This window comes from Cynocephalus volans, chromosome 3, assembly GCF_027409185.1.
Source record: "Cynocephalus volans isolate mCynVol1 chromosome 3, mCynVol1.pri, whole genome shotgun sequence".
NCBI classification, from domain to species: domain Eukaryota; kingdom Metazoa; phylum Chordata; class Mammalia; order Dermoptera; family Cynocephalidae; genus Cynocephalus; species Cynocephalus volans.
The window spans coordinates 9603479-9624929 of NC_084462.1; the positions used below are offsets into that span (position 1 = coordinate 9603479).

A 21451-nucleotide genomic window follows, 5' to 3' on the forward strand; every position below is an offset into this window, starting at 1 on the left:
TGGGGGCACTAGCAGCAGCAGCAGCAGCAGTAGTAGTGGCCTCCCCATGTCCCACCCCCCGGGGGGGCATCCCAGGGGTGGGTGGCACCATGGATCAGAGCCACCCGTCCTTTATACTTAAGTAATAACCCAAGGTACCTGGATGCACATGCACACTTACATTAGACCATAGCCAAGGAACACCCGGGCGCACATGCCTATTTACCTCAAATGCTCGGCAAGATTCTGAACATCTGAGGGGCCCTGACCATTTTCCTGTATTTTCCCAACAGTACTGCAATAAACATGGGGGTGCAGATATCTCTTTTGTATACTGACTTCCTTTCCTGTTGATATATAGCCAGTAGTGAGATTGCTGAATCATATGGTAATTCCAATTTTAGTTTTTTGTTCACTTCTTTAGTTTAGACACACTGACCCCCAAGAGAGTGGGCTTTTGAATGACTTTAAATTCCAACTCCTCCTCTTACTAAGATTCCACAAGTAAAAATAAAAATAATAAAGTGGGGAATGGTAAATGAGTGATAAAAATCTGCCTATCTCAGTTGATTTGCTTGCAAGGAACACTGGTGAAGTTGATTCAGCCTAATTTAAACAGAACAGAATTGATGGGAAGTGCAATGATTAATTTTAGGTGTCAACTCGACTGGGCTAAGAGATACCTGTACAACTGGTAAAACATTTATTTCTGGGTGTGTCTGTGAGGGAATTTCTGGAAGAGATTAGCGTTTGAATTGGTTGACAGAGTGAAGATCTGCCCTCACCCACGTGGATAAGCATTATCCAATCCACTGAAGGCCTGAATGGAACAAAAAGGCAGAAAAAAGTGAATTCTCTCTCTCTCTCTCTCTCTCCCCCTCCCCTTCCCCCTCCCCCCCCCCTGTCTCTCTCTCTCTCTCTCTCTCTCTCCCCCTCTCTCTCCTTGAGCTGGGACATTCATCTTCTGAGCTAGGTTATCAGAGCTCCTGGTTCTCAGGCCTCCAGACTTCAGAACCAGCATCCCCCCACCCAGTTCCTCAGGCCTTTGGCCTCAAACTGAATTACAGCACCAGCTTCCCTGGCTCTGCAGCTTGCAGACGCTATATCACAGGACTTCTCTGCCTCCTTGATCATGTGAGTCAATCCCCACAATAAATCCCCTCTTGTACACCTCCATAAGACCTAGATAGGTAGACAGAGATATAGATAGATCAATCCTATTGGTTGTTTCTCTGGAGAACCCTGACAAATACAGGAATTATGTGGGGGAAGCTCACAGAATCATGGGGACGTTAAAGAGCCAGATTTTGAAAAGGATAGTGTGGCAGGTAAAACAACATTCTAATCCCCAGAACCCATGACTATATTACTTTACATGGCAAGGGGGAGTTAAGATGGCAGGTGGAATTAAGGTTGCTAATCAGCTGACTTCAAAGGAGGGAGATTAGCCAGGATTATCCAGGTGGGCTTGATGTAATCACAATGATCGTTATATGGGGACGCGGGGGGGCACTCTACCAGCCAGGGCTGGCTTTGAAGATGGAGAAGGAGGCCAGCAATGGACTGAATGTTTGTGCCCCCCAAATTTATATGTTGAGATCCTAACCGCCAAGGTGATGGTATTAGGGCAGCGTGAGGCCTTTGGGAGGTGATTAGGTCCTGAGAGCTCTGCCTTCAAAATTAGGATAAGTGCCCTTATAAAAGAAACCCCAGAGAACTAGCTCACCCCTTCCACCATGTGAGAACACAGTGAAAAGGCACCATCTATGAACCAGAAAGTGGGCCCTCACCAGATACCACCAAATCTGCCAGCACCTTGGTCTTGGGTTCCCCAACCTTCAGAGCTGTGAGAAATAAATTCTGCTGTTTATAAGCTATCCAGTTTATGATATTCTGTTACAGCAGCTCAGATAAACTAAGACAGGGTCATAAGCCTATCATTTCTCATCTTCTCACAAACAGAGCCCTGGGCAGACCAACCAAGTCAGAAAAACTTAACACTATTTTTATTGTTACAGCCACTGTCTATCTATGATTGTCATTAATTAGAGTTTTGAAGTGAGCTTTTTTAAAAATATTAAATGATAGTTCAAGTAGTCCTCAGATGGGGTGAGAATCATGAATGGAAAAAGTTAAGTACAGAAAATAATGGCTGGGGCCTGAACGGGGTGCCTCTGCTTTCAGAGGTGAGGTCCCGAGGCCCAAGGGAGCGCCCTCTAGAGGTCAAAGCCTGCAGGTAACAGGGAGGTGCCCTTCAAAAGCCGCAGGTGAGAATCTGTGGTTCTCAACTCCAGGCTACATGAATAAGTCAAAGGAGTGAGAAAAATGCACGAAATGCTGCCCTCTGTGTGAAAGTGGGGAGAGGGATATTTACCCAGGTGGCCACATACATTTACATGGGTTGTCTCTGAGCAGAGGAAGCGGGCCAATAGCAGTGGGGCGACAGGGAGGCTTCATTGTGCTCCTCTCAGTACTATTTGAAGCTTTGTCCTGAGCATGTATTAATTTTCAGAAGATGGTCAGCTAAAGTAATTTAGTGGTTCTGGAGGGTTTCTTAGTCCATTCAGGCTGCTATAACAAAATACCTTAGACATATAAACTGCAGACATTTATTTCTCATAGCTCTGGAGGCTGGAAGTCCAAGATCACAGCACCAGCCAATTCGGTATCTAGCAAAGGTCTGCTTCCTGGTTCATAGACGGCACCTCCTGTGTCCTCACATGGTGGAAGAATTGAGGGAGTCTTTGGGGTCTCTTTTATAAGGGCACTAATTCCAATCATGATTTGTGACCTAATCGCCTCCCAAAGCCCCACCTCCTAATACAATTGCATTTGGGGATTAGGTTTCAACATATGAACTTAGGGGAGACACCAACATTTAGTCTGTAGAAGAGGGTGTTTTCAGTCTTCTTCTTTGGAGAAGTTTGCATTTATCCTTTAAGACTTGATTTTAGAGCTAATAGTGTCATATTTCTTTCTTTTTAAACATCTGATTTGCCATAGATATGGTATATATTTTAAATTTTGTATTTATTATGTATTGAGGTATTTATTTATTACTTGTTAATTTGCTTAGTTGTTGAACTGATAATACATTCACATGGCTCAAATGTCAAGAATTACTAGAAGATATCATGTGAAGAGTCTACCTCCGACACCTGCCCTCATCTACCTGGATTCCACACCTCTCCTCACTGGGTAATCACTGTTTTTATAGTTTCTTACATGTCCTTCTTGTTCCAAGCAAATAAAATATGTAAGTTCCTTTTTACTCCTCTTTACACAAATGATTGTATTTTATCATTACACAATGTAAACGTTTTTTGTGGACCTTTACCAATTTCTCCCTAGCTCCCCCTCCTTCTCCCCCTATTCATTTCATTTTAAAGAGTTTAAATTTAAATTTAAAAACAGATGCTTGATTCAGTCATTGGAAAACATTTTAGTATGTTTGAAACTGGATAGGTGAATCATCTACTTATTCAATAGTAAATTTCATAAAATCTACATACAGATCAAGTATTCCAATCAAACCTTAGCATCTGAGTTGAGGTGGGCTGTAAGTCTAAAATATACACCAATTTTCAAGGACTTAGTGCAAAAAACAATGAATTTCAAATGTTTCATTAATAATGTTTTATTTGATTACATGTTGAAATGATACTCTTTAGATATATTGGGTTAAGTAAAATGTTATTTAACTTAATTTTACGTGGGTTTTTTTTGTTTGGTTTTTTTTGTTTTGTTTTGTTTTGTTTAATGTGGCTACTAGAAAATGTTAAATTACATATGTGGCTCACGTAATATTTCTACTGGGCAGCTGTGCTTCAGAGAATCCAAAGATAATCAGTAACATTTGAACAGGAATTCAGAGATTACCTAGTTTAAGTATTTCTTCATATAAAAGAATAAACCAAGACAGAGCAAATAGGAAGGAGCCACTTACTTGATTTTTTTTTCCCCAAACTTACTTGATTTCTTAATGGTAAAATAGATATAAAACTCATAACTAGTTAGCAGTGGATATGAAAAAGATATATCCATTTGAATTAATTTCTCAACCACACATAAGGATTGAAAACAAAAGCTAGGGCCGACGCCGTGGCTCACTCGGGAGAGTGTGGCGCTGGGAGCACAGCAGCGCTCCAGCCGCGGGTTCGGATCCTATATAGGGATGGCCGGTGCGCTCACTGGCTGAGCGCAGGAGAGTTGCCATCCCCTTACCGATCACAAAAAAAAGAAAATAGAAGCTACTTCCTTTCTGGTAGTAGTTTTTTTATTCCTTGCTATTGAAAATAATCAATGCCTGTTGAAGAAAACCTGGACACCACCAAAAAAAATAATAATTTGTATTTCCTTTCACTGGAAATAACCACTCAAAATTAAATGTTGGTGTCATTTGTTAACTCAAAATAAGATAAAAATAATATCTCACTAATAACGAAAAAGAACAATCAACTTTCTAAACCAGCCTCCCAAAAATCTTTCAGAGAAGATGTAGTTACTCTGAACAAAACTGCTTCCTTTCATCACAAAGCTCTTATGAAAGAATCCTGGAAAGAAAAAAAAGTACATGCTGTATGATTCCATTTATATAAATTTCTAGAAAATTTCATTTATATAAATTTCTAGCAAATTCTGGTCACTATAGTGGCAGAAAGCAGCAGATAAGTGATCACCTGGGAATGCAGTCAGGGAGTAGGAAGGACGTCAAAGGGGTGTGAGGAATCTTTGGGAGTGATGGAAATGTTTACTTGTTGTCTGTAATGATGGTTTCACCCAGGCAGGACCAAAACTAGGGGCAGGCCAATGAGGCACTGACCTCAGACACAGCATTTTAAGGGGGCACCAAAAACCCAGTCAAGATAAATAATATTTTTAATGCAATATGTTTTTAAAAATCAAAATGCAAAATACGCATGATGAACAAAATATCCAAATATTAGCTTAAGACAGGATCCAAAAGGGGTCGATTCAGGTGAGGTGAGGAAGTGAATCCTATTAAGGACCGGTTGGGACCCCGTCTTTGGTTAAAATTTGAATATTTCGTTCCTTGCAGTGATTTTTTGTTTTTGTTTATTTTGCATTTTTTTAAGTATCCACAACAGACCCCCCCAAATGTTGCAGCTTGTTCTGCCCCCTTTCATGGGTGTCTACATGTCAAAACCGATCAAAATGTACACTTTAAATATGTGCCCTTGTTATACTTCAATTATACCTTAATAATTTTTTAAGCTTAAAAACCTGGGTGCTCTGTCCAGTCAAACTTAGTCTAAAAAAAAAAAAGAAAGAAAGAAACCCTGTGTGAAAGAAATAATAAATTTTTGTGATGATGAATATGCTAATTACTCTGATTTGATCATCACATACTGTATACACATACTGAAATATAACTCTGTACCCCATACATATGTACGGTCAGTACATGTCAGTCAAAAATAAATGAACAGATAAATAAAAACCCCCCCACCCCCAAATAAAAACCTGTGTGAGTAGCTCCTCTATCTAGCTCCATACCTGCTTATTGGGGCTTTCCAGACACAAGGAATTCTGGCTATGGCTGTGGGCATTCCCTGCCTGCGACCAGTAGGGAGAAGTGCCTGTCAGAATCCAAGGTCAGCCCAAGGTCAGTTGGGCAGAGAAGGGAAACGCAAGACCTCCAGCAGCTATTCTGGTCACAGCATTCTTCTCACCTTCGCTTCCCCTTTAGCTGCTAAGTATCCTTTCTCACACACATCTTGGAAAATCCATCATTGACCACAGGTTCCAGTTTTGGTTTTGCTGAATGAAAAGAAAAAAAAAGCTAGCTTTCTAGCTTTCTACTAAAAACCACTTCCTTTGCCTGTTTCTCAAACACAGACCCTAGGAGGGCAACATAAATCATTCTTCATCGCAGGCAACTGGGTGTTTCCAGAGAGTTCCCGTATGTCAGGCACTGTGCTAGACTCCCTCACACACAAGATCCTATTAGTTGCCATCACGAATGTAGTGGATTGAATTATGTCTCCCCAAATCTCCCTGAAGCTTGAATTGTGTCGCCCAAGTTTTATGTATTAGAAACTTGGTCCCCACTGTGACTGTTCAGAGGGTGGGAAATCCTATTATGCTCATTGAAAGGTGGCGCCTTAAGAGGTGATTGGATTGTAGGACTGTGCAGTAGTGAATGGATTAAAAATGGTGGTCAGGGGCGAGGCTCTGAGGGCTTTAAAAGAAGAGGAGAGTCTGTCTCTCTCTCTCTCTCCCCCCGCTTCCACCATCTTGCAGTGTGAGACCCCTGGGTCACTGTCACCACCACCATATGGACTCTGGAATTCCCAGCCTCAGAAACTGTAAACAATGAATTTTGTTTTCTTATAAATCACCCAGTTCTGTGTATTTTGTTAAAAGCTCCAGAAACGAACTAACACAATGAACATATTCGAGCCCACCCCCATGCCACCAAAGAGGGGGGATGTTAACATCATGGAAATACAGCAGTACCTGTACTCCCTTTTCCCATGTTGCCCGCAGAGCAGCAGCCCCTGCGGCTTGTACAAGAGCTGTGTGGGCTCAAGCTTCCTGGGTATGGAGTGCTTCTCAAGGTGTGTTCCACAGATGGACAGAAAGACCGCCTGTTGTCCCCCCACCCACTCACCCCTGCAACCCCCGAAGCATGTCATGAGTGTGGACCCTGGGGCTCCTCCCCAGACCTACAGAACCAGAATTTCAGGGGTGTGACCCCAGAATCTGCACTTTAAAAAAAAAGCACTTAATGGATAAACGATGGGGACATTATGCTAAGTGAAATAAACCAGTCACAAAAAGACAAATACTGTACGATTCCACTTGTAAGAGGTAGCTAGAGTCATTAAATCCAGAAACATAAAAGTAGAATGGTGGTTGCCAGAGGGGAGAGGGGACAATGAGGAGTTAGTTTTTAGTGGGTGCAGAGTTTCAGTTTTGCGAGATGAAAACAGTTCTGTAGATGGATGGTTGCACAATGTGAATGTACTTAATGCCACTGGACTCTACACTTAGAAACATTTAAGATGGTAAATTTTACACTGTGAGTTTTTGGTTGGTTGGTTGGTGTGTGTGTGTGTGTGTGTGTGTGTGTGTGTGTGAGTTTTTGGTTGGTTGGTTGGTGTGTGTGTGTGTGTGTGTGTGTGTGAGTTTTTGGTTGGTTGGTTGGTTGGTGTGTGTGTGTGTGTGTGTGTGTGTGTGTGTGTGTGTGTGTGTGTGTGTGTGTGTGAGTTTTTGGTTGGTTGGTTGGTGTGTGTGTGTGTGTGTGAGTTTTTGGTTGGTTGGTTGGTGTGTGTGTGTGTGTGTGTGTGTGTGTGTGTGTGTGTGTGTTAGTTTGGAGAGGGGTGTTATATTTTTTACAATTAATTTTTTCTAAAAAAGAGAGTTCCCAGGAGAATCCTATACATGTCTTTAGAGAACCAGGGGATTTAAGGTTATCCCCATCCCACCCAACCGGTAGAAGTATTTCTCAGATTTGTTTTTCCATAATCCTACAGTAACAAATACATGCATTATAAATATATATATATATATATATATATATATATATATATCCATCCCTATGGTGGACAGGCTCTTAGGGTAGCCCCCTATGATTCCCACCTCCTGGTATTCATGTCCTAGAACAGTCCCCTTCTCTTGGGCTGAACCAGTAACTTGCTCCTAACCAATATAATACAGCAAGCTCACTCACATGGCTATTGGCATGACTCAGTTTCTCCCAGGTTGTTGGCCTGAGGGTCTCAGTTCCTCTCTGGCTGTTGGCTGGAGGCTGCCCTGTGATCTGTGCCATGTGGGCTTCTCCATAGGGCAGCTCACCACATGGCAGCTGGCTCAGTCAGAGCAAGCCAGCGAGAGGGCAAGGGAGCAGGCTAGCAATGAAGAAGTCAGTCCTTTGTAACCTAATCACGGAAGTACTATCCACCTTTGCCCTATTCTCCTTCGATAGAAGCGAGTCGCTAGGTCCCACCCACACTCCAAATGTGAAAACTTTTGCTTTTCATATCTTGATTATTGCCCTTCCTGGCACCCCCTTCAATTCTGTGGCCAAACCGAGTGCCTCACTCACCTCACCCTAACCTTGGCCAGGATTCTAACAGAGAGTCTCCTAAGACACCCAGACTTCAGCAACTGTTGCCATTTGAAGGGGTGAAAAGAGCCTTTCATCTCTAAAATCTGAACTTCTGCTTGGTTTGTTGCCCTGGAAATACTCATATTTAAACTGATATCACAGACAGAGCCAGAGAACACCAAACCCGCCTGCAACCAGGTAAAGAGCACACCAAAAACACCATTTCCACACAGTCAGCCCACCATAGCCACCACAATTGCCACAGCTGCCGCAAAAGCAGCTGCTCGCCATAGCAATAGTCACAGCCACTGTGTAGGTGGCCCGCAAGACGCTTGAATGCATTGACAGAAGCAGTCGCCAGCGGAGACAAAAAAAAAAGAAGAGGACATCTCTCTCCACAAAGCACATTCCAGAGGAACAGAAGCATCTGCTCTATATTAGTGAGGGACCTGAACACCCCTCTCTCAGCACTGGATAGATCTAGGCAATAAATCAACAAGTAAACAGTTAATCTAATCAGAAAGAGAACAAATCTTTGGTTATTAGAGGAGAGAGGAGGAGGGGGAGAGGGGGAGGGGGATAGGGAGAGATTGGATAAGGGGCTTAAAGTAGGATTTGTAATAATGAATATGCTAATTAAAAAAAATTGGTGAGGAGATCTTGTCATATGTAATATTTTATACTTCTTATTCAGCACATTTGAGGGGATTTAATTTTTTTTTAATAAAATAAATAAATTGATGTCACAGTTCCCTAAAAGGAATTTTTCTTTGTTCAGTTCACTGGCACCTCTCCACACATGGAAGAAGAAATAAAAGCTATGACTCAGCTAGATTTTTTGTGACTTTTTTATTATTATTATTATTAAAGAGCGAGTTTGAAAATCTGCAATTTAAATTACTGCAGGAATTGGAGGAAAGGCCCTAATCCCTGGCAATCCTGGGTCCTCAGCAGCAGCAGCAGCTGGTGAGGTTTTCACCCCACCTGTCCAGAGCATGAACTGGTGCTAAGAAGGTCAGGTCTGTGTCATCCCCAACACATCGGCCAGTGTCTGGCACAACAGTCCTTAGTAAACATTCACTGGCAAGGAATGTGCAGCTGCTACTCACTGAGCCAGGCAATAGCTGGGTGACTGCCACACCATTCATGAGGTAGTATGCATCCATTCACGCATTTTACAGTCGGAGAAATCAAGGCTCTGAGAGGAGGGGGAACTGACTCCTCCCTCTGCATTCCCAGTTTAGATCGCCAAGGGAGGCATCTGATGGCCCAGCTCACCTGTTAGCAACAGGGCACGTCATACCTGCCAGCCCATGGGTCAGGTGTGCACCTGCAATCCAATCCACTGTGGCCAGCAGAGCGAGCGAGCAAAGGGGTCCATACTATCCCATAGACTGAACTGTGGGCGTGGCAGCCAGCTGTCCTCGGTCTTGAGGATCACATGGTGCCAATACTACCCCTAGAGAGTGGTGAAGGTGTGGCAGCCAGTGTTCCGTGGTCTTGAGGCCCTTATGGTGCCACCACTGCCCCCTACAGGGTGATGAAAGTGTGGCAGCCAGCAGTTTTTGGTCTTGAGGTCTTTATGGTGCAAATACAGCCACCTAGGTGACTTGGTATCCAGTAGTCTTTGGTCTTGAGGTTCACGTGGTGCCAACACTGCCCTCTAGAGGGTGATGAGGACGTGGCAGACAGAATTTGTTGGTTTTGTGCCTTCATTCTGGAAATGTGGCCTCCCAGGTGGCTTTCAAACCTGCTCCAGACGTTATTTGGGGAGGGACTGTTCCCTCACAGAGAACCCTTGAGACATATCCAAGCCCACCAAGCGGGCGCTTTCAGCCCAAAGCCTGTGTGCTACCTCCTCATCTTCAGCCTCTGGGGCTGGAGACTTCTCTTTGAGTCCATCAAAGTACTTTCCTGAAACACCCTCCAATTCCTCTGCCACGGCCAGGTACGTGCTGGACTGGGCTGCCAGCTGGGGGCTCTTAACCAGCAGCCAGAAGATGGGTCCTGCAAGCAACCCACAGAGCATTTAGTCCACACACATTCGGAGAAGGATGAGATAAGCCCTGCTCCACCTTGATAGAGCCCTAACCCACTGACACCAGAAGTTGCCTTGGACTCCCACAGAGCTCACCTCCAAGTCTTTGCCCTTGATTCTCTCCACCTGGAGTTCCCTTCCCTGGCACCGCCCAGACAAATCACTTCAGATGCAGGAACCAGCCCAAAAGCTGCCTCCACCAGAAAGCCTTCCTGGTCAGCCCCAAGTCCTCACCCTACCCCATCTTTACTCAAAATAACCTTTACTTATTTAATGCATCTAATGCCAGCCTCAGCTTAAGATTCTTGATACCTAGCACCCACCCACTAAATGCTTTTGGGGATTATAAATACCAGTTATAAGGCTCTAATTTTTTTTTTTTTTTTGAAGTTTCAATATCCATTTATTATGTCATTGGACTCTCTGGAAAATAAACATCATTAACTGCACGCTGAAAAACACTCATCATTCTAGCACTGTATTTTCTTGACTTAATAAAAAATTAAAAGTTTGGCACTTGGAAAAGCATATGGCAATTAAATTCAATTCATGGCCTATTAAAAATCAAAACTACAATGGTGAATATTCACAGGGTCAAAAACAGAGAAATGCTTTGGCAGCTGTTATACGAGCTTGAAAAACTCTAACAAAAAAGGAATGGCCCTGGACATTAGAAGTTCTGTTTAACTCATCTCTGAACCAACATCTTCTGTGAACTACCTGGTTTTTCAACAGATTGAATTTCCCAGGAACTGCACATGCCCATAATTTGAAAGCTGTCTGTTTTTTAATTTAACATTTTTAACAAAATTCATGGGAATAAATAGCATATGAAATCTTCAGGATGAAGATTTAAAGCTTTTAAATTTAGACATTCAGCAGCTTTTGACTATCTCTTATTTTCTTTTAAGAGATTCCACAGCATACAATGACAACCATGAGAGAAATTAAAGGGTATTTTTTTTTAAAGATAACCAGTAATGGGCCAGCCCCATGGCTCACTCCAGAGAGTGCGGCACTGGGAGCGCCGAGGCCGTGGGTTCAGATCCTATATAGGGATGGCCAGTGTGCTCACTGGTTGAGCATGGTGCTGACAACACCGTGCCGAGGGTTGTGATCCCCTTACCGGTCAAAAAAAAATAAAAATAAATAATAAATAAAGATAAACAGTAAGGGGATCTTGACCCTTGACTTGGTGTTGTCAGCACCACGCTCTCCCAAGTGAGCTAACCGGCCATCCCTATATGGGATCCAAACCCATGGCCTTGTTGTTATCAGCACAACACTCTCCCAAGTGAGCCACGGGCCGGCCCAAAATTAAAGGTATTTAAAGTTATTTTATCAAAAGAGAAAATTAAGTATGATTTTTAAAAAATTAACCAGGTTGATGAAAGCCTACACAAAACACTGCTTATCCTATATTTCTGGGGAGGGCAGAAAAAGAAAACATGAGCAAAAAGTTCTAATTACTTATTCAGCCTATACTCTGGGCCAGGCACTGTGCTGGCCCTTTTAAGGGAGGGCTCATCTAATCCTCCCAATGACTATGAGGTGGACCCTATTCTGGCTTTCACTTTGCAGATAAGGAAACTGAGACTCAGAGAGGTGAAGAGATTTCCCCAGGTGGCACAATTAATTTGGGATGAAGCTGGAGTTACCCTGAGCACAGCCTGACTCTAGGGGTCAGCTCCATGGCCTCCTCATCTAAGACATGGTTTTCTCTGGCCTACTTCCTGGTCTGGCCGGTTTCCTGGGGCTGTTGTAGGACTGGCAGGCCAGACGGATATCGAAAAGTGACTCAACCTCCATACCACAGAACACACAGGAGAGAGGGTAGCCAGAAGCAAAGCCAGGGACAGTCTCTGAGGAAGGGTCCTGGGCCCCAGTCTGATAGGGCAGTGGTAAGAGGGTTTCAGCGAAGGGACCCCAAGCTGGGAGGGTACTCACCGAGTGTGAAACTGGAGAAGGTGGAGCTGTGCATGCCAGTGTGTCTTCCCAGCTCTGTCCTGGCCACGCCGGGGTGCAGAGCATTCACAGTCACCCCCGTGCCTGGGGAGAGAATAGAATGGGGAAGGGAGCAGGCAGGCACCAGGCCCACTCCTTATCTGGAAGGCTGTTGCAAGCCACACTAAGCTCTGGGGCTTCCCCAATTTGCTACACTCAAACCCACATCGTCTCTCTTACTCTGAAACCTCAATGTCAAGTGGTTTAACCTTGCAACGCAGCTCTGTCACATGGTGGCCCAGAGCAGAGCTTTCCTGGAGGGCTTCATAAACCCAGAACACTGAGCTCTACCCCCGAAGAGTCTGAATCAGTGGATCAGGTGAGATCTGAGATGCTGCTATTATGACCAGCTCCTATTATGACCAGGTGAGGAGATGGTCTACAGACCATCTTTGAGAAGCAAGAAGCTAGGGCAGTTTTCTCAACCTGGCACTATGGATATTTTGGGTTGAAGAGTGGAGGGCTGTCCTGTGCATTGTAGGATATTGAGCAGCATCCCTGAACTCTACCCACTATCACACCACCAGTATCACACCACCCCCTGACCAGTCGTGCTAAGCATGTCTCCAGATATTCATAAATATCTCCTGGGAGCCAAAATCATCCTCCGTTGAGAACCACTGGCTTAGAGCACCAGAGGCTTACAAGCCTTCAAAGATTAGCATGGAAGGATGCCCGATTAAGGCAGACTGACAGGGACTAAAGGACAATCATTAGAAGAATGACTGATTAGTGATTTCTGCTTCAGGCACCAGAAGGGAATATGGTGGTACGTGTGCATACTCTTGCCTACTCTGTTCTGGAGCCAGTGCTTGCCCTCCCATCGACCCAGGGTTACAGAAGAGCTGCTCCAGGCTCAATGGTAAAGGAAGAGGGAGGCCAGCGAGTTTTGCCACTCATGCACCTTGCAGCCGCCAGCTCAGCTCTTTGGTGAAGAGGACAACGGCCAGCTTGCTCTGGCAGTAGGCTGCTTTGGTGTCATACTTCTTCTTCTGCCAGTTCAAATCATCGAAGTCTATGTGCCCAGCAATGTGGGCCAAGGATGACAGGTTGATGATCCGCGAAGGAGCCGAGGTTTTCAGCTTGTCCAGCAGCAAGTTTGTCAAGAGAAAGTGACCTGAATCAAGGACAACAAAAAGATAACTTTTTTTTTTCAGAGTGGCTGTTCCATTTTATTTTACATTTCCATCAATAATATATGGGGTTCTTGTTTCTCTACATCTTCACCAACATTTGTTTGTTTTTATCTTTTTTTTTTTTTATCATAGCCATTCTAGTAGAGGTGAAATGGCATCTCATACAGTTTGGGGTTTTTTAAAATTAATTTCCTTTTTAATTGACAAAAACTATAAGTTAATGGTATACAACAGGATGTTTTAGAATATGTATACATTGTAGAATGGCCAAACTGAGCTAATTAACATATGTATTACCTAACACACATTTTTTGTGTGTGGTGAGAACACTTAAAATCTACCCTTTTAGCAATTTGCAAGTATACAATATATTGTTATTAACTCTAGTCACCATGATATACAATAAATCTCTTAAACTTATTTCTCCTATTGAACTGAAATTTTGTATCCTTTGACCAAAATCTCCACAATTCTCTCACCCACAATCCCAAAAATTCTCACTTTGCAGGCATTCTGCTGCTTCTCTGAGTTCAACTTTTTTGGATTCCAGATACAAGTGAGATCATGTGGTATTTGTCTTTCTGTGCCTGGCTTCTTTCACTTAATATAATGTCCTCCACGTTCATTCATATTGTCACAAACGACAGGATTTCATTCTTTTTACGCCTGAATAGTATTCCATTGTGTATATATACCACATTTTATTTATCCATTCATTGGTTGATGAACACTTAGGTTAATTCTATATCTTGGCTATTGTGAATAACACTGCAGTGAACATGGGAGTGAAAATATCTCTTCAACATAGTTTTCATTTCCTTTGGATATATAACCAGTAATGGGATTGCTGGATCAAGATAACTTTTATTGAACACTTGCCTAGGACTGTGCTGAGAACATTACCTTACTTCACCCTCCCAATGATCCATAGTACTCAACTGGGGGCAATTTTGCTCCCCAGGGGACATTTGGCAATGTGTGGAAACATTCTGGGTTGTTCCAACTGCAAGGAGAAGGGGCACGACTGGTATCTGGTGGGCAGAGGCCAGGGGTACTGCTAAACATCCTTCAAGCTCTACAATAACCCTGTGAGATCATCTGGGGAACAGACTGCCTTCTGTCTCCCAAAATCCTTTCACCATTTCTTTTCCAATAATAGAATGTCTAGCTGTACACAAGACTGCCCAATGAAAGACTACATTTCCCACACTCCCTTGCAGCGACTCAATCATGTGACTGAGTCCAGCCAATATGATGTCAGTAATAGTAACATGTGTGTTATGGGTTGAATGATGCCCCCCGCTTAAAAAAAAAAAAAGATATGTTGGAATTCTAACCTCCAGTACCTCAGCAGGTGACCTTATTTGGAGACAGGGTCTTTACAGAGGTAATCTGGTTAAAATGAGGTCATCAGGGTGGGCCCTAATACAGTGTGAGTGGTGTCCTTATAAAAAGGGGAAATTGGGACACAGACCTACACAAAGGGAGAAGTCATGTGATGATGAAGGCAGAGATCTGGGTGATGTCTCTACAAGCCAAGCAAAATCAAAGGTTGCCAGAAAACCACCAGAAACTAGGAGAGAGGCCCGAATCAGCCCTCAGAAAGAGCCAACCCTGCTGACACCTTGATCTTGGACTTCCAGCCTCCAGAACTGTGAGACTAGTAAATTTCTGTTAGCTAAGCTGCCCAGTTTATGGTACTTTATTATGGCAGCCCTATCAAATTAATACAATGTACAACTTTCAGGTCATGGCTTTTCTTCCCTTTTCTTCCTTCCCATTGGCAGGAATGAGGATTTGGCAATGAGTCATCTAAGTCCATGAAGACAGAGACATTTTAAAGATGGAAAAAAGGACATATGAATCTGGAACCCTAGAAATTTCAAAGAGCAACATCCTCACATGTCCTGGACTGTCAAGAAAGAAGAATGAACTGTCTTCTTTAAGCCACTGTTGTTTGGAGCCTTCAGTCCAGCAACTGAACCTGTATATCCCATATAACTAATATATAGGCACTTAGAATTCCCACTTTGCAGGCTGACCATTTGGCTCAGCTGATTAGAGCACGGTGTTATAACACCAAGGGTTTGGATCCCCATACCAGCCAGCCACAAAAAAAAAAAAAAAAAAATTCTCACTTTGCAAATGACAATGAGGAACAGAAACTCTAGGTCACCTGTCTTGAGGTCACATAGCTCACAAGCAGCAAAGCTGGTATGCAAAGCCAGCCCCATGTGACTCCAGAGCCTGGGCTCTTCTCAACTATAGCCTACTGCCTCCCGCTGTCTACTGGGTGCCTGCTGTGTGCCAGGCATCATGCTGGTTCTGGGGACAGAGCATGGAACAACCTAAGTTCCTGCGTTGGCTGTCAGGCAAGCAGAAAACAAGACAACAAATTAGAGAATAGAGCATGATGTGATGGGAAATACTCAGCAAGTTGACCTTGCATAAGGCAGGCAGGAAAGGCCTCACTGGGAGAATAGCATTTGGCCTGAGATGTCATGACATAAAAGAGTGCAAGGCTCTGGGACCTGGAGGAGGAAAAGAACTGGAGGTGATGTGGAAAGGAGAGAGGCCAGGGTGGCTGGAGGAGAGGGAGGGAGGAAGGGCTGAGAAATGAATCCACAGAGGTGGGCACAGACCAGCTCCCACAGGAGTCGTACTTCACTCTTTGTGAGCTGGAAGCCTGTGGCAGAACCCAGGTACCTGCACAATGTCCATTTCACCCTCATCCTTAAACAGAATTCCAGTCTCATCCAGAGTGACATGAATAGACTCAGAGCGAATGAAAGACAAACGGACAGAGACTGAAGACAGACAGAGACTGGAGGACAGATGGACAGAGACTGAGGACAAAGAGATACTTAAGAGACAGACAGAGACTGAAGGACAGAAAGACAAACAGTACAAAAAGATAGAGACTGAAGAACAGGGAGAGAGACTGAGGACAGACAGATGGAGACTGGAGAGCAGATGGAGACTGGAGGACAGATGGAAACTGGAAGACAAATGAAGACTGAAGGACAGATGGACAGAGACTGAGGACAGACTGATGGATGAAAAATCAGTGTTCCTGGACAGAAGGACAAAGGACAAAGGGCAGATGGAGTGTCACAACGACTGAGACTGAGCATCCAAGCAATGAACAGGCAAGTATCTGAGCTGCCAAATGACCCGCAAGTGGCTGCCTGCTGCCTCAGAGAATGGAGCAGGATCACCTCGCAGAGCAGGTGACTCACCCCTGAGGAACCCGCTCACACACCAGGCAAAACCACCTACCGCACAGCCCTCAGCCCAGGGCCTCACCTAGGTGGTTGACACCAAACTGCATCTCAAAGCCGTCCTCAGTGGTCCAGTGTGGGCACCGCATCACAGCTGCATTGTTGACCAAAATATCCACTCGTTCCTCCTCTGGAAGACAGGAGTGTGGACGCATCAGGGGAGAGGACAGACACCACCCCCACCTGAGGCACCAGCACAAACCAGCGCTGGACAGTGTCCCCCAGACATTCCTGGGCACCTGCAGCCTGTAAAGGTGGCCTCTATTAAAAATAGGGTCTCTGCAAAGTGATCACATTAGGATGAGGTCACTAGGGTGGGCCCTGATCCAATATGTCTGGTGTCCTCATAAGAAGGGAAAACAGAGATACAGACAGACACACAGGCAGGAAGGCCACATGAAGACAGAGGCAGAGACTGCAGTGATGCAGCTGCGAGCCACCAACTGGCAGCCACCAGCAGAAGCTGAAGCGGCAGGAAAGGGTTCTACACAGTCTCAGAGGGAGGGCGGCCCTGCCAACACCTTGGTTTCAGACTTTCCAGACCTCTGGAACCGTGAGAAAATAAATTTCTTGTGTGTTAAGCCACCTGGTTTGTGGTGCTTTGTGATAGCAGCCGCAGGACATTCATAAACTGCACCCCCCGCCCCCAACTATCTATGCCTTGGAGATCGTTCCTGCAGGAGCCTCAGGGCCTCAAATGGGGGTTACTCATAGGAGCCAAGGCACTGCATGCAGACAGTGCCAGGTCTCACTCCCAATCCTGCCGCTTCACTTGCACAAGTGACTGCCTCTCTCAGACCCTCAGTTTCCTCATCTGTAAAATGGGATGAATAACACAGCCTTCCTCCCTGTATCAGTTTGGGCTGCATTAGCAAAGTACTACAAACCAGGTGACTTAAAACAACAGAAATTTATTGTCTCACAGTTCTGGAGGCTGGAAGTCCAAGATCAGGGTGTTGACAGGGTTGATTCCTTCTGAGGGCTGAGAGAGCTTGTCCAGGCCTCTCTCCTTGGCTTGCAGATGGACATCTTCTCCCTGTGTCTTCACATGATCTTCCCTCTGTACCCGTTTCCCTTTTGTAAGGGCACCAGTCATAATGGATTAGGGCCCACCCTGATGGCCTCATTTTAACTTGATGACCTCTGTAAAGACCCCAGGTCACAAGCTGAGGTACTGGAAGGTAAGAATTTAACATACCTTTTTTATGGGGGGACACAATTGAACTCATACCACTCCCAAAGTGGTTTCCAGTGGAGGTAATAAATTAGGTGTCTAACCTAATACTCATTTTTCAATTGGGAAGGAGGGGTTGTAACCCATCAGTCAAGAACATAAGCCTGGAGCTGAATAGACAAAGGTTCAACTCCTTCCTCTACCCATGACCAGTTGTATGACCCTGGCCAAGTCACACAGCTTCTTATGACTCAGTTTCTCCTTTTGTAAAAAGGGATAATAATAGTACCTGCCTGGTAGAATCATATAGTTCTTACTCATTCCACAAGTATTTTCTAAGCATCTATTATTGGGCACTGGAAATACAGGGTGGACAAGACCATTGAGGTCCCTGCCTTTGTGTATGGACATCCCAGTGTGGCTGGAGCCAAATACATACATAAAAGAATTCTCCAGTGTCGGAGCTGTGATGCAAGCAGGCAGGAGGCTATGATGGAGAATACTGGTGGTGCTGGGAGGGAGAGTAGTGAGGCCTTTCTCAGGAGATGATGCAGAAGCTGAGACCAGAAGGATGAGACACGGCTAGCTGTGTGAAGCTCCAGGGAAAGAGAAATCCAGGCAGAGGGCACAGCATGGGCAAAGGCTCTGAGGTTGGAATAAGATGGCTCCATTCACAAAGAGCTGGGCACCTAGAAAGTCTCCATTAACTTTGTTTCATTTTGTTTATCTGGGAATGCCTTTACTTTGCCTCATTTTAAAAAACTGTCATAAACTACACACAACATGAATGTACCATCTTCACCATTTTTAAGTCCACTGACATTTTTATTCTTGGCTGTTGATCTTAGGGAAACTCCAAGAAGTTCACACTTGACTTGCTAAATATGTCACAGACAAAATTTCATTTAATCCTCAAAAGACTCCCATAAGATAAAAGGAATTATTATTCCATTTTCCAGAATGCTGTGGCTCTGGGGAACTGAGTGCTCTGGGCACCAGTCTCCACAGTTGGAAACAGAATGAGGAGGGGTCACCGGCAGAATTGCCTGAGACTATGTGCATGAAGGGTACAGTGCTGTCCTTGGTAGACAGAAGGCCCTTAATAAATGCTCCTCCACACATCCCCTCTTAGACCTAGAGGCATTGCTCCCTCACTGCTCTATGTGACCTCACCACGGCACCTTTCACCTCCTTCATGATTGTAATGGCTCTATCTTGATTCCTGTGGGCACAGGGTGGGCAGTCAAGATGAATGAATGAATGAATGAATGAATGAATCAGTGAGCACCTGCACCTGCTTCCCTTCTGCTCTGTAGGCTCCTCAATGGTAGCTTTGATTCACCTCCACTTTTCCTGCACCCAATCAGGAGGTCTCGGATAATGTTTGCTGAATGGTCAAGACCCCACAACTTTCCTTTATTCATCCATTAACTGAGCAAGAATTTATTGAGGGGGGTGCACTGACTCTAGACAAGGAAGTTCGTCAAGTCCATTCCAGAGCCAGTCCAGAAAGGGGAAAAAGCCAAAAGGGTTGAGAAGGATGTTTCCTACAGCCTTATGTATAAGAGGAAAATCAGCAACAACCTAAATGCTCAGCAGCAGGGGATTTACCAAAGAACTGGCCCCTTATACTGAAGTACAGCAGCCATTAAAAATGTTCTGACAGGAGGAATATCGAACTTTCAGAAGGAGAGAACAAACCTAAGGATACTAGAGATGGGGAGCAGAGAGGGAGAGGGTTTGGGAAGTGATAGGTCAGGTAAAGGGCATAAAGAAAAATCATGATTTGTAATAATGAATATGCTAATAATAAATATATACATAAAGAAAATTTCAAAATAAAAATAATTGTCTAAAAAAAAGATAGGAGGAATAAGTGTTAGAGATCTGTTGTACATAATGGTGACTACAGTTAATAAAAATGCATTATATATATATATATATTTTTTTTTGGCAGCTGGCCAGTAAATTATATTCTTGAAAATAGCTAAGAGAGTAGATTTTAAGTCTTCTCAACACAAAAAAATAAGTATATAAGGTAATGCATATGTTAATTAGCTTGATCTGGCCATTCCACAACATATACATATTTCTAAACATTATGTTGTACACGATAAATATATGCAATTTTTATTTGTCAATTAAAAAATAAAGCTTTTTAAAAATGTGTTATTGAGTCTACCTAAGAATATATATGAGAATAGAACAGTAAACAGAGTATGTTCCCAGTTTCGTATTAAAATATGTAAATACATACACACAAACGTATTAGAAGAAAGATGGGAAGGAAATCCACCAAAAGTTTAACAGCAATTTCCTTGGGATTGGTGTAGAATCAAAGGTGTTTAGTTCTGTCTTCTTTACATTCCAGTATTTTATAAATTTTCCATAATGAACATGTATTTCTAGGACTATCTGTTGAGAAAATGGAACAATTTGGTCAGGCTCCCCTCACCCCAGAACCAGTTCAGGGTCATTCAGTAAACACTGTGTGTGTGGGTGGAGTAGGTGCACCTGCACGGTGGCAGCGCTTTGGCTGGTGTTTTACTTCCTCGGGCGCCTGCCCTGCACGGCCATGTTTCTCCAGACCTGCAGCTTCCAAGGACCGTGTCGCTGGTTACCTAGCTTATAGACCTGCGTGAAGGAGGCTGGTGACCCAGCCTGGCATGTGTGGGGTCTGGTGACCCAGCCTGGCGTGTGAAGGGTTTGTGACCCAGTCTGTGAATGGGCTTGAGGGGTCTGGGAGCTCCAGACCCAGCCCTAGCTCAACCATCAGCCTACTTGGTGGATTATCGGCAGGTAAAAGAACCGCGACAACTAGCATGGTCGCCTAGCTTTACAATTGACATCACAAACAGCATTAAGAGCTAGACAATTGGCGCTGTGAGCAGGATTCGAGACATTAGCCTCGCAGTAGCCCTTGTCATAGCCAGACACCATCAGAGAGAGAAAAACACTCAATGTATAAATGTTTATTTCTTCATCTCTTCTTAGCAACAGTTCTGTTTCCCCACCAGCTTTCCCACGTTTATTTAACAGAGTTAGGTGGAGGGAAAGAAGCCATCTCAAAGATCTACAAATACTCACACATGAGAAATAATATTGATACAACGATATTCACAGCAGCACTGCTTGTGGCCCCAAAAGGCTGGAAGCAAGCCAAACGTCCATTCAAAGAGAAGTGGTGACCCCATACCCACCAGCTGCCAAAAAAACCCAAAAAAACAAAGAGAAGTGGTGAGATCAACCAGTACAATGTTGCCATAAGAAGAGAATGAGGAAGTTCTATGAGCAACAATCTCTAAGAATGAGGGAGAAGCATCACCTGTGTATAACAGGTTCCCATTTGTATAAAAAAAATCAAAGGGGAGAAGTATATACATAATTGCTTTATAAATGCTTGAAATATCTCCAAAAGGATACACAAGAAACTGAAGCATTGAACACATCTGAGGAAGACAACTGGGTAGCTAGGGGCAAGTGTAGCTGGGAGATATTTTGCTATATACCCTTTTGTACTTTCTGAATGTTTCACTATGGAGATGTGCTCCTATTCAAAAAAATTAATACATAAACAGCTTTGAGAACACCTGGTTGGAAGCAAAAAAGAGTGAGTCATCCATCGATGTGACAGAGGTACAGAAGAATGCCAGCCTAGTCCCTGGATTTGTGAAAAGAAACACCGGGCAAAGAAAGTAGGAGTTCCTGGTACTCTGAACTATGCCTACAGATCCTCCATTAGAGCACATACTGTCTATGACTATT

General features: G+C 44.0%; 1 protein-coding gene across 4 annotated transcripts in view; it reads right to left on the reverse strand.

Moving 5' to 3' along the window:
• Positions 1 to 4446: 4446 nt before the first annotated feature.
• Positions 4447 to 21451, reverse strand: part of RDH13 (retinol dehydrogenase 13) — a 31836-nt gene continuing 14831 nt past the window's right edge. For 2 of the 4 annotated variants that reach the window (XM_063089473.1, XM_063089477.1), the window contains 4 exons: positions 16538 to 16642; positions 13000 to 13212; positions 12039 to 12140; positions 8900 to 10060 (listed from right to left, as the gene is read on the reverse strand). In XM_063089473.1, the coding sequence (XP_062945543.1) occupies positions 9816 to 10060; positions 12039 to 12140; positions 13000 to 13212; positions 16538 to 16642 (665 nt within the window). In that variant the 3' untranslated portion in view covers positions 8900 to 9815. Of the gene's footprint in view, positions 4533 to 5672; positions 5761 to 8899; positions 10061 to 12038; positions 12141 to 12999; positions 13213 to 16537; positions 16643 to 21451 lie in introns of those variants that run through there. The other 2 variants (XM_063089476.1, XM_063089475.1) reach the window with 2 other exon arrangements.